At 42.4% G+C, this 26,884-nt stretch overlaps 1 protein-coding gene across 5 annotated transcripts in view; it reads right to left on the reverse strand.

Annotated features, from left to right (window-relative positions):
- Nucleotides 1–26,884, reverse strand: part of LOC311077898 (B-cell receptor CD22-like) — a 77,867-nt gene that overhangs the window by 18,631 nt on the left and 32,352 nt on the right. For 2 of the 5 annotated variants that reach the window (XM_084106545.1, XM_084106544.1), the window contains exons 9-13: nucleotides 24,392–24,637; nucleotides 23,221–23,556; nucleotides 21,367–21,612; nucleotides 12,686–12,949; nucleotides 12,423–12,577 (exon numbers count right to left, since the gene is read on the reverse strand). The exons of the other annotated variants lie outside the window; for them this stretch is intronic. In XM_084106545.1, coding sequence (XP_083962671.1) covers nucleotides 12,564–12,577; nucleotides 12,686–12,949; nucleotides 21,367–21,612; nucleotides 23,221–23,556; nucleotides 24,392–24,637 — 1,106 coding nt within the window. In that variant the 3' untranslated portion in view covers nucleotides 12,423–12,563. Of the gene's footprint in view, nucleotides 1–12,422; nucleotides 12,578–12,685; nucleotides 12,950–21,366; nucleotides 21,613–23,220; nucleotides 23,557–24,391; nucleotides 24,638–26,884 lie in introns of those variants that run through there. 5 annotated transcript variants of the gene reach the window in all.

The following is a 26,884-nucleotide window of genomic DNA, read 5'->3' on the forward strand; positions in this document are numbered from 1 at the left end:
AGGGTTTACTTAGTTCCAGAATTGAAGTGATGAAGTAGTCATTAAACATGTTGGCAACCATTAAGCTGACCTTTGCAGTGGCTTGTGTTCCAGGCGCAAGTGTTTCATTGTTGTCAATGTTTATGTTAAGTTCGATAGGTCCATTTTTAGTCCGCTCTTTCCCAGATAAATTGTCAATACACTTCCATATCATTTTACTATTCCCTTTAGCCTGCTTAATTATTTCTAAGAAAAAGTCTGCTTTAGCTCTTCTGAGCTGTCCTGTGACTTTGTTTCTCAGGCTTTTGAAAATCAACTGGTCAGTCCCCAACCTTGACTTGAGATACTTTTTTAGGGCAGCATCTCTATCTTTCATTAAAAGCCATAACCTCTCACTTAGCCATGGTAAGGTTTTTTTACTTTTAAATTGTCACGGCTACCTTTTTGTGTATTTAGAGAGAATTTGAGTAATTGTATTTTTAAGAGTACTACAGGCCAGCTCACAGTCTTGGCCACAAACTAAACTATTTTGGACAGTAGTTTTTATTTCAATATCCAAGAGCTCCATGTCACGCTTAGGAATAAGTGATATATAGGTCTTTTCTCTATTTTGATTTCTATAACGGGTCTTGGAGAGTTTCCTAGATACCAGAGTTAGATTATGGTCCGATAAACCGGTTATTAAATATGATATATTTACTAATATATCATAATATATGTAATTCTATATTCAGCATTACACTTCATAATATATAGATGTATATGTGATCAGATATGATACTGCATGTGTAATATAATGCAGATATATTTACTCACGCAGCATTAACACACATTTATAGAAAAAAAATATAATGTAATATATTTCTTATATCTTATATTTATTTACAAATGTTCCATATTTTCAAGCTATTTAACAACAGCACACCTGCATGTACTAAAGTATTTAGCCAAGAGACTATCACTGTGCAGAAACATTACTTTTAAAATATTGTAATAATAGTCTAAATGATATTCAGCCAATCATCAACGTCAGCACAGGCTCTGCTCTTCAGCACAATGGTCACCCCAAAAACTCACACATACCAGAAAACATTTAAAATTTAAAAACAACAGAACATTAAACACTTACAGATCTCCACCTATATTAATATTGAGCAAAGCACATTAAATAACACTTCATTTTAACATTTACTCTCCTTTAACAGTCGGAAGCAAAGCATGCTGGGAACTAGAAATCTGTTGTAACATTCTGTGAATGTATACATTCATACAAATATACATATGTATATTTCATATACATACAAACATACATTCACATTTATAAGAGAACATGTATGTGCAATGCAATACATGTACACAATAAAGGATAACACTTTGTGAATATAACATGTAATGCTATTTACTATTGTCTTCATTTATAAATATTGGATATGTATGGATATGTATTAATATAAATCCATACATGGCCAATGCATATATTGCAGTATTTTGAAAAATATAAGCATATATGGAAATGTATTATGTAATATTTCGCATTATATTTTGCAGTATATTCCCACATATTTTTTGTTCTGCAAGGGGAGACACCACGGCAATCAGAATCACACCCACCAGATTCACTGCAAATAATGACACAGCAATAATGACAACCCCTGGTGAAGTAAAGCCTGTGCCGCAGAGGAACAGCCGCTTCAGGAAGCACTCAGCTCCTACAAAGAGAGGAACAAGAAGAAACAGAACATCAAGAAAAGCACAAAAACAATATATTCAAACTAAACAAAACAGCCTGTTTATGTGTGGATCTGCTGAATCTGAGTGTAAAAGTGTGTAAAAGACATTTACTGACTGTGACTGTGCTGTAAACGTCAGATGTTCTGGACGCTGGATCCAGAGCTGTGTATGTATCATCACTCGCGTCAGCCGCCTATAGAGAAAGATTTATACACTTATATTGCTTCATAGACACTGTTGTATTCATAGTTCAATGCAACAATACAATCACACTGTATTGCAGTTGTAGATGGAGGTGTGTGTGTGTGTGTGTGTGTGTGTGTGTGTGTGTCTGTGTGTGCCGACTCGCCTGCTTTTGATTCCCGTCTTCAGTTCCTCCTTCTCTCCTCTTCTTCCTCCTGAAAACAGAGAGTAAACTATTAAAATATATATTTTAAAAAGAAAAGGCTTGGAATTGAGTCCATTTGCTTTATATGTGAGATTGATTTTGGTCGATTTTTTTTTTGTGAATAGGCTTAGATTTAGTGTGCAGATAAACTTCACTCACTTTATGAACACGATGATGATGATGATGATGATGATGATGATGATGATCAATCCTCCACATCCCGCCACGATCCCAGAAACTGTGAGCAGAGCATCTCTCTGAACCCCTGAAACAAGACGATCATGAAGATCATTTCACACGTGAGACAGATGAAACTGAAAGAGTGTCTGATTATAGAAAATACCTTTAACAGTGAGTGAAACAGACGCTGATCTCTGAGATCCATGTTTATTCTGAGCCTCACAGTAGAAGCGTCCACTGAAACTGGAGTTAAAGCTGGAGATGCTGAAACTCTGTCCAGATCCAACAGCTGAGGTTTCATTCTCCTTAAAGGAGACGTATCATGCTTTTAAATTGTTCCTTTTTACATATAAATCATACATTTGTAGTCTATATAAAGCGGAACTGCAATGCTTGGGTCTGAATTCCTCATTATTATAGCTCCACAGGCCCCTTTTCTACCCCTTTTCTGATGTGCGTCTCTTTAAATACAATTGAGACACTTCATACCCCGCCCACACTCGGTTCAACTCCCCCCTGTTCGGCCAATTTTGTAGTTTGATAGCAGAGATACGGTTATCTAGCGGCACAGAAACTTTTTATTCACACGTTATTAACAAAATGTCAACAACGGAAGACTTGTCCAGCCAGCCTTACATGTTCGAGCCAGAGTCAGAGCCGGAGCGAGATGAAAATGAAGACGACGAACCTGCAGAACAACGTCTTCATATGGATGTATCGCAATGGTGTGTACTGTATTTACACATGAAACTTTGGTCTTCCGACCTTTTACCGCCGTGTCGATTTATTTTGATTAATATGTGCGAGGGAGAGAGAGCAAGACAGCGTCTAGTTTGGAGACGGTGAAGTCTTGTTTACACTTTCGCCTGGCTCTGAAGAGAGAGAGTGAGCGCACACACGACCGGGTCTCTCTCTCTGCTCGTTCTTTCAGTTAAACATGCGTCCTGTAACAAGCGCGGAAGTTCATCTACATTAAACGGTGTAATGAAGCGTGTGGGTTACTACATCCAACAACCGAACATTTTAACTTACCCTCTCGTAACTTCTGCATCCTTTAGCTTGGACTACAAAATTGCAGCGAGAAATAAAAATGGCGGATTGCTCGAAGTGTTGGGCCGGAAGTCAGTGTCCTTATTTGGCAGTTCCGCTGCAAATACTGTGACGTAATAGTTCAAAAAACGTCATAGATAACAGAAAAATCGGAACAGGTTGAAAAATATGACCAAAACAGAATATAAAGATATCAACGAAGCACCTGAAGAGAATAATTTCATATTTTCTGTACTTCTAAACACTCCAAATATACAACAAAATGCATTTAAGGGCTAAAAAAGTGCATTTGGCATGATATGTCCCCTTTAAACCAGCTGAAGTTCAGAGCAGGAGGGTTTGAGTCACTGCTGCAGTTCAGAGTCACTGAATCTCCCTCCACTATTACACCAGACGGACTGACCGTCACTGACGTATTTTGGGGGGGATCTAGACGTAAAACAACATGGTCTCCTTTATTCATGTCATTTTGTGGACACCGACTACTGCTTGATATACAATGAATGTATGTATTTGTGATAAGTACTCCATCCATGATATTTGTAATCAGTTGTCTGATGCTGACAGCAGGAGAAGGCAGATGTTCATGTCCTCTGACGGCACAGCTGTATCTGCCAGAATCACTGCGGACTGACTGAAACTGAAGGATGTCGCTGGTGAAGTTTAAAGCCTGTCCATTTTTGTACCAGATGAATCTGTCTGTCAGATTGCAGGTGGTTCTACATGTCAGATTGAGCGTTTCTTTCTCCAGCACCAGCTGTGGAGCCTGAACCTGAAGGCCTGGAGGAAACACATCTTTCTGTCCTAAAACTAATAACTTTTTGTTAAATAAATGATGGAAATGAAGGACAAAAGTGCTTTACTAGAAACATTAAGTTGAATTCCTGGTTTACCAATCCATTTGTCTTTTTCAGTTATGAATCTGAAACAATACTCGATCTCATCGTTTTCAGTGACGTTGTTCAGTCTGAGGACGGCAGTTTTGTTTTGTCTGTCTTCAATGTATTCAACCCTGTCTTTATACTCTGGATATTATTTTAAACTTTTGATCTCTACATCTGGTTTCTTGATCCAAAATGTATCTGTGAGATTATATTGCTGAGGAAATCTATATGTGCATGACATGTTTACTGAGGATCCTTTGAGAGCACATATTGATTTAGTTTCATAAATCACACTCCAGTTTTCTCCAAAAACTCCTGCAACACAAAATATAAAGAAGATAAATGGTCAAGTATGAGTTATGTGTAAATGCAGCTAAAATAATATTTATCACTTGTTGCTGGAGAGATGACACACAGTGAGAGAAGTGTGAAAAGTCCTGCAGAGGGGTGTTGCTGAAAAGCATAAATGATCACGCTGACACAGAACTGTGAAAAGCGAACACATCCACAGGCACTTTAAGCGATTTCAGCCATTTTGTCAGCGTAACCACACGCTCTCCCCAAAGCCCGTCTTCTACGTGTCAACCAACCCAATGTCAGCTAAAATGACTGACAGACTGAGTGTGTTTCTGATTGGTGGACCGTAAAATAGATAAATAATGCACTCTTTAAAAAAGCACACAAAAAAAAGCTCTATAACAACTGTGACTCACCAGAAGTGAGCAGAAAGATTAGAGAGAGAAGAAGAGTCATTCTGGTGCTCACGACCACAGGAACCATCACAGCTCTATAGACAAACATATAAATACACACATCCAATTCATGCACTCCATACCTATAATAAAGCTTCTGAAAATAGTTTGTTTTCGTCTTTGGTTAGTACAAAAATAACAATTCTTAAGTGCTGCTCAGAAACAGCTTTAGTGACTCATCGACACCCAAAGGACTGATAAGATCAGGGTGGCATGGAGGTGTTGCACTGCTGAACTGTGGTCACATTTCTCATGCATGCTAAGAATAGTCTCAAGCCAGATTAAACCTTTTCTCTGGACAACAATTTCTCTTCTTTTTGCAACATCAGATTGTTGTGTCTTTAGTGTTTCCACAGCATGTCTACACCAGCTTGAGACTGTCTACACTGGACGTGACGAAGCGACCATTGCTAAAATCATTTGTCCTTCATGTCAGGAGAAGCACGTACTTGTCAGAAATAAAACAAGGCGTCAGTTTACTGTTGGAGATTTGTCGTGTCACGATGCTTCATGCCTCATCCAGTGTAGACAGTATGGCTGATTATTATGGGCCCACATCTGGTACACTTGGATTCCACACGGCCCAGATGTGGGCCGGATCTGGGCCAACACTATGTTGCTGTCTGGGTTCTATTGGCTTTTGTTGCTTCACATCTGGTGTAACAGTAAGTCAACAGGACTCAAACACTAACAATGAATGAGGGCTTTACAGCTTCTTACATTGCCCAGCTGGCCTTCCACCAAATTATATACATCATAATATTATATATCTACATGTTTGCATACTTCACATTAATCAATTTAGTGTCTCCTGAACTTATTTACCAAGCTTAAAATGCAGCATCCTGTGAAATAAGGGTCCACTAAGGTCCTGTGTGGTATAACCTGCTCCAAGCGACCAACACACAAACATTTTGTCCCAAAAGCTATCCATTTCTTCTCTTTCATAGCCCTACATTTTACAAACTCATCAAGTAATATGTAAAAACTCTCATACCTTGTTCGCAGCAGCTTTCTTCACAAGTACTCAAAGTGCAAATGGAGACTTTGAAGACTGAACAGACGTATGAAGCAGGGGTTGTATATGATAGCATTTCCTGACTCTATGCAAGCAATGCTCAACTTTCATGAGATTAAAAAAAAAAAAAACAATAGGCTTTTTACACTTGAACAAGTTCATTCTGGGTCATTCTAAACCCAGCATAAACTGAATCCTGAGTTATCTTGTTTAATGTTTAAAGCAACACCAGAGCACTTTTCCTCTTCGGTCCCCCTACAGGTTGGAAGCGGAATTGTCCATTACCGCGGTCGTAAATAATTTAGCCTACCGTTGCATGCACGCTATTTGTTTATCCAGCACCGGCTTTGGAAATAACGATGTCCACAGACAAGGTAGAGTATGTTGCATGATTTTATGAAAGTATGATGTATTGCGACATCAGAAACGAAGAAAAACAAAATAATGACATTGCTTGCTATTCTTTTTTAACAACAAAGCCAAGTAATCAACAGTCTTGCATCTTGTAGCCTCCTTCAGCTCTCGCCAATGAGTGTAAGCCGGTCCAATGTTCACTCTAGTTCGAGCTCTTTCTCTTTCATGCTCACGTTTTCTTTTCTTCGCCTCCTCCGACATCAAACCCTTCCTTTTATTTGCAGACTCCATCATGATGACAATTCAAAAGCTACCTGGCTGCTAGGTATCTTCTATTTATATGTACCTGCCGAGTACGCTATTGTAACGCTTGCCGTAAAGCAAGTCAAATTTGTAGTTTCTTATGTCTCATTCGAACTACAGATCCACTACCCGATCTGGCAAACTTGCATAGTGCGGTTATAGCCGATAGAGGGACGCAAAGCGAATGCAGAAGTGCCGTTCACCCTGTTACGAGTTGACGAACCACTGAAACTATTTTGGAAACATTATTTTAAGGTAAAAAAGAATCTTTGGTGTTGCTTTAACACTGCTCATACTGTACCCGGAGTTAACAATTAAGAACTATTAAGAATAACATTTTTATTTGCATATTTGTGGTGTCAATGTCTTTGAATGCTATAGCATTGTGCATCTTCATGTTACACATGCTGCATTTCGGGATGACAAAATGTGACGTTCTTGGAGCTGTTCACATCGTCGGACAGGGAATTATGTGTTTCTATGGCAACATTACGAGCTCTATAAAGACGTGAACACTTTTTAGGGGTTCAAGTGCTTACCACTGAAACCCTATTGTACTTGTTAGGATTTTCAAAGATCAGCATCCTGCCCTAAAAGTGATCGGGCAGATCAAACCGTAAGTAGTAGAGACATGAAACTTCGAGGGATGGTAGTAACCACCCCATCTACAACGTCACTAAAGCTCACCCTAATCGGCCTGATGGTGGCGCTACAGCGATCAAAAGTATGAAATCGCTCATAACTCCAAAACCGTTAGTCGCAGACTCAATTGTCTTATATCTTTGGAAACATTGGCTCAATACGAACAAGCGTCTCATGTTCATGTCTCGAATTCGATCGTCACCTTTTCTGGGTGTTTTGGATTTCCAGAAAAACCTACTTTTGCTTACAACTACAAGGATTTTCGCCCGGCTGGAACCAAATCAGTGCAGAAAGATTTTCTGGAGTCTGATTGTCCATAATCATATAAAATAAAATTAAAAACGGCAGTTCCTGAGCTTTCAGTATGTTCTGTTGAGGCCAATCAGGCCATTAATGAACTCTCGGTCTCATCAACTGCCTTTGAAAACCCTGTCTGTCCTGCCACGAATACGAAGGTCATCTTAGAGAGTCCTGTCTGTCCTGTCATGGCCATAGGGGTCGCCACTGAACTCTGTGCCAGTCCTGTTATGGCTATAAAAGCCTGCCCTATCACAGCCATAGAGGCCATCTCAGAACTTTATGCCTGTCATGTTGCGAACACAGAGGCCGTCTATGAGCACTGTTCCTTCCCTGTCACGGCCCTAGAGGCCACGTTTAACATTTAACCTCTGTATGTTGTATGGTACAGATCCGCCTAATCCGCCGTGGTGGTTTGCAGTCCCTCCCACACCGCCAAGGTTGTTATCAGTTTCGTCTGCTGTGGTGATCTTCTGCTCCACCGTGGGGGTCGTCAGTTTCACCTACTCCGCTGAAGTGGTCTTTGGCTCCATCTGATCGTCTGTGGGGGTCTCCTGCTGTACCTCAGTTCCCAGACCACCTTCTACCTCAGGGGATTGGGCCTTGTAAGAAAAAATTATGTGGACGTCGAAGATCTCAAAAATGAAGTTTATTTCAGCATAGCAGTGGCAAAGTCCACGAAGCACCTTGGGTTCACCGGCGTCAGAATGAACCCAGAACATCCAAATCTCAAACCCTTTATCCTGTAACAGTTTACCACTCTTAATGTAAATGAAGTTGCTCTGTTATAACAGCTGTGGTCTGTATGTTATGAAGTTCTGACACCCCATTGTCTGAGATGGTTCTCTGTGTCCCACACTGATAGATTTTGTATTTTCAGTCATCAGTTTCATTTACATTGTGACTGTGTATCAGATGTAATCCACTCTGTCTGTGTCTGCAAAGGTGTGTATCAAATGGCCCATACAGATGAATGGCCCATTCAGATGTATGGCCCATAGAAACTGATTGGTGTGAATGAATAAAAAGAATCAGCATTGCTCAGAGTGGATTAGCAAGTTAGATCGATCTCCTGTGGGAGGCCCTAACAGTTTTCCTTTGTTTGTAGCCCTTTTGTCTTCATGTATAAAGTTCAGTCATACAGACAGAACTTTGGGTTAAGATTGTTGAAGGGCAACATGCTAACATCGCTGCTGAAGGACTGCTACACTACAAACCTTCAATAAATTCTTCTCCCCACAAGAACTCTGGTCAAGCTTACTTATTTTATGTATTGGAGAAATCTAATACATTGGCGAGCCACCCAAACGACTGCTCGGCCAAATACACCAAAATCTAACAACACCCATTCCCATTCTACAATTGATGATGACCATTTGCTTAGGATGTGATCATCCAAATGGTGAAGAAACAATATAACTGTTGACTTTCTTCTTCTCTATGATAATTAAGCCACTTTGGGGATGAACTCTAAAATATACTTTGGAGTGGGATCTGAGTTGGGACAAACTATAATATCTTACACCCTCCATCCCTCCCCCTGTTCCTCCTGGACTGATTTGGTGCGTCTGGAAGCCGCTCTTTTGAGGGGAGACTGTCACGATCCCGGTTCTGTCTTTTGTTTTGTATGGACTTTTATGTTGAAGTGTGTTCTCTGTTCTCATTGTGTCTGTCATTCCCTTCATGTGTTTGGTTTCAGTTTCTCCTGGTTTATGTGTAACTTTCTATAGTTACCGTCATTAGTTCCAGCTGTTGTTAATTGTCTACTCATTGCTCTGTGTGTTTAAGCTCTTTGTTTTCAGTCATACTTTGCTAGTCGTTGTTTTGTGTTGGATCATGTTCGTGTTTGTATTTGGGATTTTGTAGTTGTTCCTGGTGTTCCTGTATTTTCATGTGGAGTCTTTTCATTAAAGTGTGCGTGAAAGTGGATTTTCAAAATACAATACCCGACACATTACAGTAATGAGAGTTGGGTGTAAAATGTGCAAAATATTCATGACAATGAAACTAAAGACTTTCTGACAATGTTCAGATTTAATGTATTTAGCAATAAAATCACACAGTATGACAAGAGAAGAGGAAACATCTGTTCTGCATTGACTGTACAAAGTGAGAGCTAAAAGGCCTTTGACTATTCTGCCGTGCAAAGGCAAAAGACCGTAACTTTGTTTTTGGTCGAAAATGAGTTATTTATATTTTTGCCATATTCAAGACCTCCTTTATCATGTGGATGAGTATCTTGAATCAATTCCGTTGTTTTTTCGAGAAAATAATGAGTTATCTTAACAGTAACTTCCAAAAGCCCATGAGAAACCAAGGCAGAACACAGTAACATCAGTTACCGCTCTTTGGCTTTGTTTTGGAACGCTCAAATTGAGTTACGGTACTCTGCCTTTGTTTAGCCGCGCGTCAATATGAAGTTACTGTGCCGGTGTTCTATCAAATAATGCTACCTACCAGATTGTACGGTTATCTGCCTTTGTTTTACTGTCCATTAAAATTAAAATTACGGTGTAGCCTGTGTACTTTGTACAGCTGCCATCAGTCCCTCTAACTTCTGATGTCCTCAGAGCTTTGTCCTGCGGTCAGAACATTTAGTATGGTCTGAACCCGCCGTCGACAAACGTGCGATTATCGATCGCGAAGGATTATGCAGCGTTGACAGAAAAATGTTACACATGCTGTAGCAGATGAATACAACAAAGAACTAAAGCCCCGCCTCACCCAGTTCGGGTACCGGACCTGGTTGAAACACTCATGCATCTAGCTGGCAGAGTGCCAAAACTTCGCCGGCGCCTTCAGCCCCGCCCTAAACACGGTCGAGCCAAAGCTGGACTAATATATCTAGGGAGGTATTTTGTCATGTCAAATGTATTAATAATGCCATCAGAATACAACCAAAGCAAAGGATAGCAATAAGTAGATGGCTATAAATAATTGTAAATCATACAAAATAAATGCCATGATCACTAGATTTTATACAGGTGTTACTATAATGATTTTGTTAATGGTGATCAGCAACCAAATATTGATAATGTGGAAGTTACTGCCTTTTGCCTTGGCATAACTTCTCACTTTTTGCTGACAATACAAAGGCAGAGTACAGTAACTTTAAAATAGTGGTCAAAAGTCAAGTTTAAGCTCAAGATTTTTTATGTATATAATTTTCATTACTAAAACATCTATTTGCCAGATTTCCAGTGTCCTACCTATAACTAGATGTACCGCATGGCGGTACAAAATATGACCGCCGCTCAGGCCTGCACTGGCTTTCCACAAAAATAAATGACGTGGAGCAATTTGGCTGTATTGCGTGTTTATGTATATACCTAAAAAAAGTAGTAGTATGTGCATGTCTGTCTGTGTGTGTGTGTATGTGTGTGTGTTTGTGTATGTGTGTGTCTGTGTGTGTGTCTGTGCGTGTATGTATGCGTGCGTACATGTGTGTGCGCGTGTGTGTTTGTGTGTGTGTGTCTGTGCATGTGGATTTGTATGTGTGTGTATGGGTGTGTGTCTGTGCGTGTGGATGTCAGTGTGTGTGCATGCTTGCGTTTGTTTGTATTCCTGCATGTGTGTGTGTGTGACAGTATCGTCCTAAACCAGCAACCCTTCGCTCAACACCACCATCTACAGGCCGATGAGTGTACAGTCACTAAATGTGCACATAAATGAATTTATTTTATACCCCCCATGGATGAAATTCTACGAAACTTAGCATACCCCCAGAGGATGTCAAGTTAATCATACACATGAAATATGGTGCAGTTCTGAACATCTCAACTGAAGATAGGGGCGATTAAAGCAGAATAATATTGCATTTTCATTTTTTATGGGAGGGGCGCAAATCACAAATGAGTGATTATGGGCTAGGTTAATGTGGGCCCTTAAGAGCAACATACCATAAAAATTTCTTCATCCTCGGTGCCACGGTTCAGGTAGTTATTTAGGAAAAACTGCATTTTTGGGGTTTCTGGGGGCCCAGCGCGGGGGGGGAGTGGCCCCCGGGGACCAAACGAAATTTTTCCGTACAAGTCTAGTGGGGCTACATGCCCACCGAATTTCATGTTCCCCGGTGTTTCGGTGTCCCTGGTATCATTTACGAAAAAATTCAGTAGATGACGAAAAAAAAAAAAAAAAAAAAACTTTGACAATCCCTATATGACCGCTTTCGCTAGCTATGCTAGCGGCGGTCATAATTAATTTGGCGGGACAACTAAAAATCTTTAAAGTAATTTTTCTCAGTTCCACACTCTAGCGACTTAAGGTCTTTTGCCTTTGTAGGGCAGTATTACAGGTATCAGTGTGTTCATGTGTGTTTGTGTAGAGTGAGTGTGTGTGTGTGTGTGTGTGTGTGTGTGTGTGTGTGTGTGTGCGCGTGCTTGTGATTCTGACAATCAATTCAGATTGTAATAAAATTGTAATAAAAGAACTGATTATAAACCAAAATCAATTCATGTCTAAACAGTAAAACAGTCCCATAAATGTGTAAAGGTGAAATCAAGAGGACAGTGAGATGGGAACATGACCTGAGCTGGACTCAAATCCAGGTCTCCCATCAGCATCAATAGGAAGCGGCTCCGATCACATGTTCTTTACTTGACTGAGCTGTAGATCACATCCTCAGATCTGGGGAGAAATTAAACAAAAATAATGTGGCATTTCAAGAGGTGACAATCCATCATCTCAACAACACAAAACAAGAGCTCTGATTAAGAACTGAATATGTTTTATTTGAGTTTAAATGAGTCGTTTCTCACCTGTTGGCTTCAGACGGATGATGCGTCTCAATGCAGTCGTACTCTTCAGTCTTCATGTCTTTGTTCTTGAAGTGATGGACACTGGCATACTGAACCTCTTCAACATCTGCAGAGTCTGTTTCTGTTTGTTTCTTTGCTTTAATGTTGGAATACAGATCATCCCTCTGATTGGCTGATACTAGTGAATACAGTGGATCGTCATTGGTCGAAGCCGTTTCTGCTGATCTGTCAATGTGATCCTCCTGCAGTTTCATCAAATAAAATATCACACAGATATAACAACAGATCGATCATTCAGAAACACAGTGACTGTGAGTTACATGCATGAAGTGTCTGATTATAGAAAATACCTTTAACAGTGAGTGAAACAGACGCTGATCTCTGAGATCCATGTTTATTCTGAGCCTCACAGTAGAAGCGTCCACTGAAACTGGAGTCAGAGCTGGAGATGCTGAAACTCTGTCCAGATCCAACAGCTGAGGTTTCATTCTCCTTAAACCAGCTGAAGTTCAGAGCAGGAGGGTTTGAGTCACTGCTGCAGTTCAGAGTCACTGAATCTCCCTCCACTATTACACCAGACCGACTGACCGACACTGAGACGCTTTGTGGAGGATCTACATGAAATATATATAAAATATGAAAATAATTACTTTATTCATGCCATGACCTTCAATTATCTTTATTATATTCAGGCATGAAAACTGGTCAGGGGTAAAAACGTGAGAAAGATACGGCAGCAAAAAAATCCAATCCAATCAACTTTAAATATATAGCACATTTTAAAAAAACAAGGTTACCAAAGTGCTGCACAAAGAAAAAATATAAAATATAATAACACATTAAAACATATAAAATATGGGGGCCATTTGAATGTGTGGAGGCAAGTATTTACACAAAACACACAGCATGAGATAATTTTTTCTTTTTCGCCTGAACCAGAATCTCCAGGGCCCGTGTTCTCTGTTCAGCAGCATGTCTCAGCCTTGCTCTTCTCCTCTTCAGCTGCCTGTTTTTTGAGATCCTGAGCACTACTGGACCCTTTGCAGTGCATCACTCTCTCCTATCTCTCCGTGCGAAATACGGAAAGCCTCAAAACTAAAATTTGAAGGGGGTCTCTTTTTATTTTTTTTTGTCACCAGTGTTAATTTCGTTAACGAAAAAATGTACGTTGCTTACCTTTTTTCCCCTGACCAAGACAAGGCAATGAGAGACGACAGCCACCTCATTAAACAATAACTGTGACTATATCAACACTTGCAATATCAAAACAAAACAAAACAAAAACACATGCAATATCGTTGACAAAAAAAGACGAGACTGAAATGTGTTTAAAAAAAAAAAAAAACCTTGACCAAAACCACTTATTTTTGTCGAATAAAGAAGAAGACTACACATTACAGACTGTTTTTACGAGCGTTCATGCTTATGGTTGCCAGATTTTAATAATTAAACCCCCAGTCAGAGCTTTTCTGTTAAAAGTACATGTTTTCTACCCGGTCTTTTCAACAGCTGGGAAAGAGATGGGTCTTGTGCATGCTGCCCACTTGGGTCCCACCTAGTACCAAGTGCAATCCTACATGAAATCTATTTGGGCAATTAACATGGGGCCATTATGGAACCCGTGGACAATCCCATACAGAGCCCATTTTTCAGCCCATTTCAAACCCACATGGGCCCCATATACAAATGTCTACTGGGTTAAAGCTGGGACAGAGATGGGTCTTGTGCATTTTGCCCACTTGGGTCCCACCTAGTACCAAGTGCCATCCTTTATGAAATCCATCTGGGCAATTAACATGGGGCCATTATGGAACCCGCGGACAATCCTACATGGGGCCCATTTTTCAGCCCATTTCATACCCATATGGGCCCCACATACAAATGTTGGCTGGGCATACGCGCGCGCACGCTTTCTACACTTTTGAAGAAGCGCGGATGATCTGAAAACACAGACAAGTAAGCATGAGTTTCTTCATTCGAGATTTTCATTGAAAAGATTTTCTCACGACCCTCAGATTTTTTTTTTTTTTCAGAAATTAGCCGTTTTTTTACAGCAAGGTTTTACAGTGCATCTACACCACTTCGATCCCACTAATCCACCAATTAACTGAAGTCTTTCTAGAAAACTAAAAATAAGCATATTCTTGGGACCTTATGTGAATTATATTACAAATTAGATTATGGAATAAAAGCTCCTGGTGTGACAGGTGCATTAGAGCTACAATTAGCATCAAGCTACATAACACAATTAAAAAGATTAATATTACACTTTTACTCAAAACTCACTTTAAACAACCACTGAGTTTTTGTATTAAATTCTGATCGCAATCTAATGTGGATTTTAATCATAATGATTTTGAAATATGTTATTTTAGCCTTTTATATGCATGTAAGCAGGCATCTTAGCATTTATAATGTAAACATCCATTATTAATATGAAAATAAAATGCATGAAAAAAATCACACACAAACCATATTCTATCGTAATCGTGTGTTTGACGTGCAGAAATGTTTCTTTGGGTTTGTTCTTCCCGGAGCAGAACGAGGAAGTGTACAAGACAGTGTCATGCAGAAGAGCAGAGAATATGGTCACGTAAGATGATTGACAGCTGTACAGTGAATGAGAGAGCGCTGAGATCATAACTGACACAAAGCAGAAAGAGGAGAGACAGAGCTCGCTCTAAACGCTCTTTCAGCTCTTCAGATCACATAATTCAGTGGGAAATCAATAGAAATGGTTCCCTTACGAGAACGTTCTCTCGTACTGCGTTGCAAACGCTGTGGGAAAACTCCTTTTCTCGAGAATATTGAAGCCTTTATTTTAAAACGCATTGCTGCAGCATAAGCGAGAGCATCAGGCTCGCGCGAGCTAGCTGATAGGCTATGCTGCATGCAACTGCACGAACCAATGGCGAGAGAGCAGAGGCGCACGAACCAATCAGAGAGCTTGGCGCCCTGCCATACTCGAGCGCGCCAGATAGGGCGTGGCAGAAGAGTATAAATACAGAGAAATCTCGCCATAAAACAGATCTAATCTCCTTCAGCTTCGAGACTCACCTCTTCGCTGAAATCTCCAGAGAGAAGCCGCTCGTCGTTGAGAAGCCCTTCAGCGGAACAGCTTCAGGTTTTGGCAGATCATCCTCGCAGATCGCCGGCTGAGCGTTTCCCTGTGGCATCCGACGAGTATCCTTTTTGCACTATCTAAAAGAGCATACCGCTGTTTTCACAGCGCGCGAACAGCGTTGTTTCAAATGTCTGTTTGCGAGTCCTGCGGGGTTTCCCTGCATGTGTCTGACAGACACACACTGTGCGCGGTCTGTCTCGGTCCTGAGCACACCGAGGCAGCGCTCACTAAAGGCGGCTGTCCACACTGCGACAGCATGACCATGGCGGTTCTCCGGTCACGTCTCGCCCTCGCTACTTCAGAGGGCGAACCCGCTTCACTTCCGTCTTCGGCGCCCCACGAGCCCCGTAGGAAGAAGCGACGAGATCAGAGGATCCCCGAAAGCGGTGAGGTTGAAGAGCTCACGCCGGGTCTCTCCCCGCGTGCTTCACCCGCCTCCCAATCCCCGGTTCTGTTCGTGAGAAGCGACCAACGCCCCTCTCTCGAAGCGGCGGGACTCGTTTCTTTTGGCGGATCGGCGGATGAGGATGACGCTGTTTCTGTGGCGGCATCCGAGAGCGAGGAATGGTCGGGCTCTGTGGACCCCGCCCCCTCTTCTCTGAGCGATCGTCCTGACACACGTGCGAACATCGACGCCGAACTTTTCCGTGTCATGTCTCGCGCTGTCGACGAACTAGGACTCAACTGGCTTTCCCCAGCTGAACCTGCAAGAGGCCGCCTCGACGAGTGGTACCTGCCGGGCCGCCAACAGGCCCCCCGTCAGCGCGCCGCTCCTTTTCTGCCGGAGGTCCACGAGGAGCTCACTAAAAGCTGGCGCGCGCCCTTTTCAGCGCGAACGCGCACTTCCGCTTCTCACACCCTCTCCTCTGTCGACGGCGCTGAAGAGAAGGGCTACGTGTCTCTTCCCCCCATCGAAGAAGCGGTCGCCGTCCATTTATGTCCTCCCACTGCAGGCAGTTGGAGGTCTAAGATGACGCTGCCGTCTAAGCCCTGCAGGGCCACTTCAGCTTTAGCCGCCCGTGCCTACGCCACCGCTGGCCAAGCTGCCTCGGGGATTCACGCCATGGCCACACTTCAGGCGTTCCAGGCCAAACTCCTCCGCTCCATGGATGAGTCAGGCCCTTTCCCGGACACCCTGAAAGACCTCCGTAGCGCTTCAGACTTGGCGCTTCGGGCCACGAAGACCACCGCTCAAGCTCTCGGCCGCAGCATGGCCAGTTTGATTGTGCTTGAGCGCCACCTGTGGCTTAACTTGACGGAGATCAAGGACGCAGATAGAACCGCCTTCTTAGACTCTCCGATCTCCACATCTGGTCTCTTCGGCCCATCTGTCAGCGGCTTCGCGGAGCGCTTCACCGAAGCACAGAAGGCTTCTAGTGCTATGAAGCACTTTCTCCCCAAACGCTCCAGCTCGGCTTCACGGCGTCCCAAGAGCGCGCCGCGGCCAGAGAAGTCAGTTCCTCAGGTTCATCAGCCCCGCCCAGCGGCTGAGACCGGTCAGCGCTTAAAGCCAGCGAAACGTTACCCTTTCCCTAAGCGCCAGGGACCCAGACCGAAGCTCACGCTCGACCTCGAGCCGAAGAAGCCGTCCTAACCGGCAGAAAGAGGGGTTCATGTCCCGCCGCGGCCGGACCAGCCCCGAAGATCGCTCGAACACTGCTCACAGCCCCCTCTTCAGTTCAGGCGGCTGGAGTAGTTTTAAATGCAGAAATAGGGCCTGCTATCTGTCATGCACCTCTGCACACAAACGCTGTTTTAACAGCGACCCACAAAAAGCACAAATCGAGCAAAATTTCACTTTCATGTCTAGTCGAGCCCCCGTCTCCGGGCGCTCAGTCTTCAGATATGATCATACCTCTGGTTCATCGGGCTCTGGCATGGCAGGCCATACCCGGAGTCTCAGAGTGGGTAATGAACATCATAAAGCGCGGTTACTCGCTTCAGTTCTCCCGCAGACCACCACGCTTTCGAGCGGTTATTCAAACTTCAGTAAGGAGCACACTAGTTCATGTCCTCCGCACCGAAGTACAGGGTCTGCTGGCAAAGGGGGCTATCGAGAGAGTTCCCGCTGCACTAAGCGAGTCAGGGTTTTACAGCCGTTACTTCCTCGTTCCGAAGAAGGACGGCGGCTTAAGACCCATTTTAGATCTCAGGCATCTGAACAAAGCCCTCATGACACGGCCGTTCAGAATGCTTACAACCAAACACATCCTGGCGCAAATTCGCCCAGGCGATTGGTTCTTTTCAGTGGATCTAAAAGACGCGTACTTTCACATCCAAGTGAACCCCCACCACAGGCCATTCTTGAGATTCGCCTTCGAGGGGCAGACATACCAGTACACAGTTCTACCTTTTGGACTGGCACTGGCACCTCGTATGTTCACGAAATGCATGGATGCAGCTCTCTCCCCCCTGAGACAGCGGGGAATGCGCATCCTGAACTACCTCGACGACTGGCTCATTTTGACTCAGTCAGAGGCGGAGTCCAATACTCACAAAGCCTGGCTTCTCAGTCATTTAGAATGCCTGGGGCTCAGGGTGAACTTCTCCAAGAGTATTCTGTCCCCCAGTCAGCGTATCACGTTCCTGGGAACAGTTCTAGACTCCGTACTTATGAGAGCGTGGCCCACTTCTACCCGCGCTCTCTCAATCCAACAGCTCGCCGCGTCGTTCACGAAGGGCACTCATGTACCCCTTCGAACGTATCAGAGGATTTTGGGCCTTATGGCTTCGGCAGCTTCAGTACTCCAACTAGGTCTACTGCGCATGCGTCCTCTTCAGCTGTGGCTAGCACCTCGGGTACCCCCTCACGCTTGGCGTACAGGTATCCTGAACATCAGGGTGGACCAGCATTGCATTCTAGCACTGGCCCCTTGGATGAACGCCAGCTGGTATCAGCAGGGCGTGAGCATGGGAGTGGTCTCAGAAAGGAGGGTCATTTCGACAGATGCCTCCAACTCAGGTTGGGGAGCCCTGTACGAGGGCAGGCCTGCCTCCGGCCTCTGGTCGAGCTCGGAGAAACGCCTACACATAAACTGCCTCGAGATGAGAGCAGTTTTTCTGGCCCTAAAAACCTTCCTTCCACACCTGGCAGGACACCATATCTTGGTCCGGACGGACAACATGTCAGTGGTGTCCTACATAAATCGCCAGGGCGGTCTCAGATCCCGCAATCTGCTCGCCATAGCTACCCAGCTGCTACTTTGGGCTCAGACCAATCTGCGCTCGCTCAGAGCAGCTCACGTGCCGGGCACGTTGAATACAGGAGCAGACATGCTCTCTCGGGGCAACGTTCCCCCAGAGGAATGGTCTCTCCACCCCCAGACAGTTCTCCTATTATGGGAAATCTTCGGACAGGCAGAGGTAGACCTCTTCGCCTCAGAAGACAACTGTCACTGCCCAATCTTCTTTTCGAAGAAAAAGGACGCGCTGGCCCACGACTGGCCCAATCGTCCCCTTTACGCGTTTCCTCCGGTCTCGATGCTGCCTCAGGTCATCGAACGGATCAGGAACACGGGGTGTGCGATCCTCTTGATAGCTCCTCTCTGGCGGTCCCAATCTTGGTTCCCAGAGCTGATGCAGCTGTCAGTTTCAGACCCTTGGCCAATTCCTCTGAGGAGCGACTTATTGGCTCAAGCGAACAGAAGGATATGGCACCCCCGTCCCGACTTGTGGGCCCTTCATGCCTGGCCGCTCAACGGCTACCCCAGGACCTCCCAGAGGGCGTCCTGAATACTATTCTGGAGGCTAGAGCTCCGTCTACTAGACGTCTCTACCACCTTAAATGGTCAGTGTTTTCCAGCTGGTGTCAGGCTCGAAACCTCGACCCTCACTCTTGTGAAGTACCGTTGGTTCTTTCCTTTCTCCAGGAGCTGTTGGACGCGGGACGTTCCCCGTCCACACTCAAAGTGTACGTGGCAGCCATCGCGGCTTTTCACGTTTTGGTGGCTGGCTCTTCTCTGGGAAAATGCGACCTTATTGTTCGCTTCCTTAAAGGAGCCAGGAGGCTCAACCCGCCTCGGCCTCCCTCAGTGCCGGCCTGGGATCTTTCTCTGGTTCTACGGGCCCTCAAGGGACCCCCCTTTGAACCCTTGGGGTCCACGGACCTAAAGTCCCTTTCCCTGAAAACTGCTCTGTTACTGGCACTGGCGTCAGTCAAAAGAGTAGGGGACTTACATGCGCTTTCCATAAGCGCTTCCTGTCTTGAGTTTGGCCCCAACGACTCTAAAGTCCTTTTGAAGCCAAAACACGGTTACGTGCCTAAGGTGCTCTCTACTCCGTTCAGAGCGCAGGTAATTTCGCTGTCGGCCCTCCCAGTTTCGGGAGAAGACAGTGATGCTCATACGCTCTGCCCTGTTAGAGCGTTGAGATTATACTTGGAGCGTTCGGCCTCGTTTAGGCAGTCCGAACAGCTCTTTGTCTGTTTCGGGGGCCGAACCAAAGGGTTGCCGGTCACGAAACTCACGCTATCCAGATGGATAGTTGATGCTATTGCTTTAGCATACACCTCACTGGGCCTTCCTTGCCCCATGGGTGTCAGAGCTCACTCCACGAGAGGCATCGCCTCCTCGTGGGCTTGGACTAGTGGTGTCTCTATTGAAGACATTTGTGCGGCGGCAGGCTGGTCAGCTCCGTCCACATTTGCGAGATTTTATAACTTAGAGGTCCCTGCTTTACAAGCACGGGTTCTCTCAATCTAACCTCGGCTCTCCGATCCGGGTTAAATTTCTAAGTTGTATGGGAACTTTACATGGGCTGGCCCCTTTCGCCCTAGCCTATGTACACACCAAGTATCTTTAGACCCGATGTTCTGGTCTGTGGTATTCTGGCTACTTTCTATCCCGGAAATTCCTGGAGTAGAGTAGCCACGAGACTTAGCACGGCGTTTTAAAAAGTGTTCCCACAGCGTTTGCAACGCAGTACGAGAGAACGTTCTCGTAAGGGAACGTACTTGGTTACTTACGTAACCTCGGTTCCCTTAGAGATAAGGGAACGAGTACTGCGTTGCCCTGCCGTGCTATCCTCGAACATCAGGTATTTTCGTTCAGTCGATTAGACCTGTTTTATGGCGAGATTTCTCTGTATTTATACTCTTCTGCCACGCCCTATCTGGCGCGCTCGAGTATGGCAGGGCGCCAAGCTCTCTGATTGGTTCGTGCGCCTCTGCTCTCTCGCCATTGGTTCGTGCAGTTGCATGCAGCATAGCCTATCAGCTAGCTCGCGCGAGCCTGATGCTCTCGCTTATGCTGCAGCAATGCGTTTTAAAATAAAGGCTTCAATATTCTCGAGAAAAGGAGTTTTCCCACAGCGTTTGCAACGCAGTACTCGTTCCCTTATCTCTAAGGGAACCGAGGTTACGTAAGTAACCAAGTACGTTTTCTCTATGATGAAATATTTTGCAAACGTGAGAATAAATCAATATTTCTCCCAATATACGCACTTTTGGACTAAGAGCCGTAACAGATGCTGTTCAGTGAAGCTGTGAACACAATAAACCAGAGCAGACGTGACTGAATATGAGTGTGTTTTTATTCTGTTCAAAATATAAAAAATTACAGATCGATTACTTTGCACTCCTGACATAAATTAAGAAATGAATGTCATTACAACCTAGTTTTATCATAAACAATGGTCAAATATCGAAGCTGGAGTCTTTAATCTTTCTAATGATACTCAGTTTGTCCAGATCAAGTAAGAGTGTTTTAACGTGAGGTGAATGTTGAACAACAATAATCTGGGGCCGTCGGAGATCTTGTAAAGCGGTTAATAAGAATAAATCATGTCTATTAAACAACAATTTTCATGCAGTCTGTATGATTGGGCCTGAAATTACCAAACAAATCTGAACTAAATTCTGAATAATCTGTGAACTATTTCACTAATATTAATGAATCAGTTTGTACTCACATTCAACATTAAGATGAACAGCAGGAGAGATCAGATGATGATGTCCTGTAACGCCACACCTGTAGTTTCCTGTATCAGAACTTCTGATTGACCGCAGATGAAGCTGATTCACTGTTCGATCAGTTATTCTCTGTGTTTCTCTGTACCAGATGAATGTTGTTTGTTCAGGCAGAGAGCAGCTGCTTTTACATGTCAGAGTGACTGAATCTCCCTCTTTCACACTCCGCTGTGTCTCCACCTGCAGGTCTGACACAACAACAACAACAACAACAACAACAACATCAACAACAACATCAACAACAACATCAACAACAACAACAACAACATCAACAACAACAACAACAACAACAACAACAACAACATCAACAACAACAACAACAACCACATCATCAACAACCACAACATCAACAACAACATCAACAACAACAACAACAACAACATCAACAACATCAACAACAACAACAACAACAACAACAACATCAACAACAACAACATCAACAACAACAACAACAACAACATCAACAACAACAACAACCACATCATCAACAACAACAACAACAACAACAACATCAACAACATATTCACTGTCATCACATCATCAGCATCAGGTGATTAAGTAAGGAATAATTGACGACAGGCCGTTGAATTATTAGAAAAATAATGCACACCCGAGGTGGTAATGCGGTCACGACTCGAAGCGGAGTGGCCGTTCACCTCGGGTGTGCATTATTTTTCTAATAATTCAACGGCCTGAAGTCAATTATTCCGCTTATACTACAGTTACCACACCTCGAAACATTGTTCAGATTATGTATTTCAAGACGTTTGTAAAGTTTTTGTCATTAAAACGCTCTTGTATGTAGGCCTAATTTCTTACGCATCTAATCCCATGCCTCCGTTGCTAATTCCAAAACGTCATTTTAGAGTTAGTAACGGAGGTTTGAGCCACTGAGAGCAGACTAATGCCGGGGACACACGACTAGCTGACACAATCTCTGACTGTTTTCATCGACTGCAGCAGATTTTAAACACCGACTCTGAACACAGACTGAACGCTGAACACGCGTTTGGACATGATCAGTCGTAAGAATCAAATAACATTCATAACCGGCCTTAAAGTGTGTCCCCGGCTTTATGCAGTTATTAATGCAGTTATTAGAGAGAGATGTTGCAATAACGAGACAGAAAAGCATGTGCGTCAATATTATTATTTATTTATTAATTCAATTCGTTTTAATTAATTCGTTCATTCTTTTGTTTCTATTATTGACAGATGACAGTAGACTAGCCAAATAAATGAAACACAAAGCCCTTTTAACAAGTAGGCCAATCAATAATTATTTATTTGTTAAATTATCTGCAATAAAAATCCGTGCTGCAGGACTATCCATTTATTTAGCCTATATTCAGTTTAATTTGCTATTGATTATATAGGACTATATACTTTATTTATTAAAATTAAACTGCATGTTTCCATTGATTGTGAAGCTAGACATTGAAAATTGCAGATCAAGCGCATGGGGCTAAATGTTTTTTCTTGTTATGAATTGTATCCTATTTTCCGTTATTACAGTTAACACGCGAAGTGATATGGAACTGTAATGCGGTCAAGACCTGCCTGGAACTACTTTAGCCGTGCGTTTCCCTGAAAATAATGCACACCTCAGAACGTTCGTCAACCAATCAGATTCAAGCATTCAACGGCCCTGTAGTATAAACTACAACAATAATATTAAAACACTAAACTGAAGCAGTTATAAAATAAACATGATGTTTCTGTGGCACAGATGGTAGTTTATTCAAAAGCTAATAAAATGTTTCTGTGTTTTATTTCTGAGAGTTCACTAGTTTTACCTGTGACATCAAGCCAAGATCCAGGAATCACTGTCCATCTATTATACTCCTGATAATCTGTAATTCTGCAGTAGTAGACACGTTTATCAGCTTCTGTTATATTCATCAAAGTGATGCTGAAAGTGTTTATATTTTCACTGTGACACTGAACTCTTCCTCTCTTCTGTGGATCTGAACACAGATCAGGTGATTCTCCATCAGCTACGGTCCAGAAACCTTCTACGAGTTTATAACCCTGATATGTTAAAGTACAGGATATTGTCACTGTTGATCCCTTTAATACACAAACATATGAAGGGCTGTAATTCACTCCCTGATCCCACAGACCATCAACCCCTGAAACACAGAAATGAGGAAAATAATAAAATCTTTCGTTTTCTCCTGCATTTTTAATAACACACTATAAATATTTCAGTTGGTGTTTAGTAGGGATGTTCCTGAAGCCGAATACTATGTTCGGAAAGGAAATTACCCATTCTACAGAACCTCTAAAGGGACATGATGATGGAGAAATGTATGAGATGGGAGGAAAACATATATTTCAATGCTTTTGCGTTCAATCCTAATTATATAGTTGGATAATTATATTGTATATTACGGGCATCATGGAGCCACTATCAATATGCAGATTATTGAAATAGTTTTTGAATGAACGCTTGTTACTTTCGCATTCACGATCACGAGTAACGTTACTCTGTTTATAGGGAGCGCCGAAACTGACCACACATTTTACAACATAAGATATTTGTCAGTGACACTCAGGATCTGCTGCACCAAATCCTCCACCATCGTCCCGTCAGTCATCTCTCCTTACTCTCGTCACCAGATCAGTGAAATCTGATGTACTGGAATGTGACCGACTACCACAGCAAGACTAATGTCCCTTTAGGGGCTCCGTAGAAAGCGTTACTCATTTTCTGTGCCTTTCTGAGTTCAGCGATTGAAAGTGTTTGAATGGAGATTCATTGCATATTAGTAAAATTACTTTTATATATTACTTTTATAGTTATAGTTAAGTGATGAAATAAATTCACAGTATACTCGTATAACTAATGGTTAAAGGGATCGAGGCAATCAGCTTCCTCAATTAAAATTAGTTATCTTGTTGTGTTTTAGAAATTCAAAAAGTGTGAAATATTTCATTACTGTTAATCAATCAGTTTGTACTCACGTTCAACTTTAAGATAAACAGCAGGAGAGATCAGATCTTCATTTCCTCTTACAGCACATCGATAGTATCCTTCATCAGAATATCTGACTGACCACAGATGTAGCTGATTCACTGGTCGATAAGTTATTCTCTGTGTTTCTCTGTACCAGATGAATGTTGTTTGTTCAGGCAGAGAGCAGCTGCTTTTACATGTCAGAGTGACTGAATCTCCCTCTTTCACTCTCTGCTGTGTCTCCACCTGCAGGTCTGACACAACAACAACAACAACAACAACAACAACATCAACTGTCTGTCATCTTATTGTCTTAATAATAATTAAAAAAACTTATTGTTTTAATGAAATTCTGTCATCACATCATCAACTTTATATGGTGATAATACTAAAATGACAATAATGACGACACTAAACTGAAGCAGTTCAGACAGCAGTTATATAATGTCCCAGCTAACAGGAAACGTTCTCATAACTTTAACTAACGTTCTGTCAAAGTGATGAACAAACGTTCTTCCAGTAACAATAATAGTGTGTTTGTTCAATGTTTTCTGGTCTTTAATAATGTTCTCAGAAGGTTAGTACAAAAACATTATTTATACATTGTTCCTTGAAGGTTTTTGAAATGTTTTCATTATGTTTGGAGAAAACACTCTTAGAACAACATTCTTGAAAAATGTTGAAACATCAGATGACGTTGACTGTTAATGGTGACATCATCAGGAAGTGAGCTGATTTACTGATCACAAATGAAGTCTAATCACTCATCATGATCAGTATACCAGTATTACAGTAGTATCGCGATACTATAAAGCTTCAGAATTCTGGCGATGTCGTTGTATTTTTTAAACGGTACTGTATGGAATGTTGCATGTGCGGCTGTACACTTTTAAAACGTTCATTTGACCACGCATGCCTGCAAAAACAGTAAAAGGTCATTTTTTTGAGTGCCGTTGCCTTTTGTGCTCTGTGTAGTAAATGCTGTGTAGAATTAGCGCATTATTGAGTGTTTCCCGATGCTTCAGTTCATTTTGCAGTGAGTTGCGATTGCACGTCATTGTTCACGCTGCAGTTTATCAGGAGAAAGGGTCTGAAATGATTTTTAAAAAAAGCAGCTCAAGCATCACTTAATCAGCATTATAACAGCTGTATATAAGAATGTATTCTCACAGTGTTCTGTTGCTCATTTGACCACTTCTGGAACAATAGTTCGTTTCTAGAAACACCTTGCGAAGACAGTTCAGACGAATGCAATGCCTTTAGTGATGGGTGCTTTAGAAAAACTGCTCGTCTGCTTCATGAAGCTTTGAAACTTTAATCTTTTGTTTCAAATCAACGAGGCTTCGTCACGTCATAACTGGTTAAATGGTTCAATGAATCGTGTGGATTCACTGAGAACCACTGAACAAACGTCTACAGGTTTTACCTGATCTCTGGTCAGTTTTATACATTTGTAGTTATTAAAATAAAATACAAATAAAAGGAATAATAGTAGTAATAGTGTCTTATTGGCCTGTTTAGCTGAGCAATCCATTGAACAAACAAAACATGGCCTGACATTTTTTTTATTATTTTTTTTTTTTAAATCACATGTTATACAGACACTTGATATTTAATCGTATTAGATGATTAGTTAATTGTTTTTGAGTAATTTTTTTAAACCGTTTTTTAAAAGGTGTTTTTCTGCATGTTTGGCCTGAGTTTTTGTTGCATTTACACTGTTCTGACCAGCAGGGGTCACCAGAGTGTAGCGTTCGGTTTAACGATTCAGCGATTTACGATTAACATTTGCTGCTATCTACTTGCGGCTTTAGTTTCACATCTAAAATTAGGCCTATTAATTAATTTTTTTCAAACATTTCATTTATCTATATTCAGAGATTTATATTTAAGACATTAATCTCATAACATTGTTTATGCAATTGTAACTGCAGTGCAAATAATGTAGAGAGGTAGACTGTTCCCAGGTTTTGGGCCTGCAGTCGCAAAAGCGCGATCGCCTCGTTTTCTAAGTCTAGATCTAGGCACAATGAGTCGACAGTGATCACTATATCTCAGAGTTCTAGAAGGAGTGTACGGACAGAGTAGATCAGTCAGGTGCTGAGGGGCCAATTTGTTGAGGGCTTTATAAACAAATAATACAATTTTAAAATCAATTCTAAATTTGACAGGGAGCCAGTGCAGTGTGGATAAAATAGGGGTGATCGACTCATACTTGCGGGACTCAAAACATACACCTCATAACATTTATTATGCAATTGTAATTGCAGTGCAAATGCATAAATACCACATTGGTGTGTGTTCAATACTCACTGCTGTATGTGTGTGTGTTCAATACTCACTGCTATGTGTGTGTGTGTGTGCACTTGGATGGGTGAAACGCAAAGCACGAATTCCAAGTATGGGACACTATACTTATATACTACCGCCAGTAGGTGTCACTGTTAATGAGTGAGTCATTGAGATTCAACCAATTCATTCAAACGGCTGATTCATTCAGG

This window comes from Abramis brama (genome assembly GCF_963993115.1).
Source record: "Abramis brama genome assembly, chromosome: 2".
Taxonomy (NCBI): Eukaryota; Metazoa; Chordata; class Actinopteri; order Cypriniformes; family Leuciscidae; genus Abramis; species Abramis brama.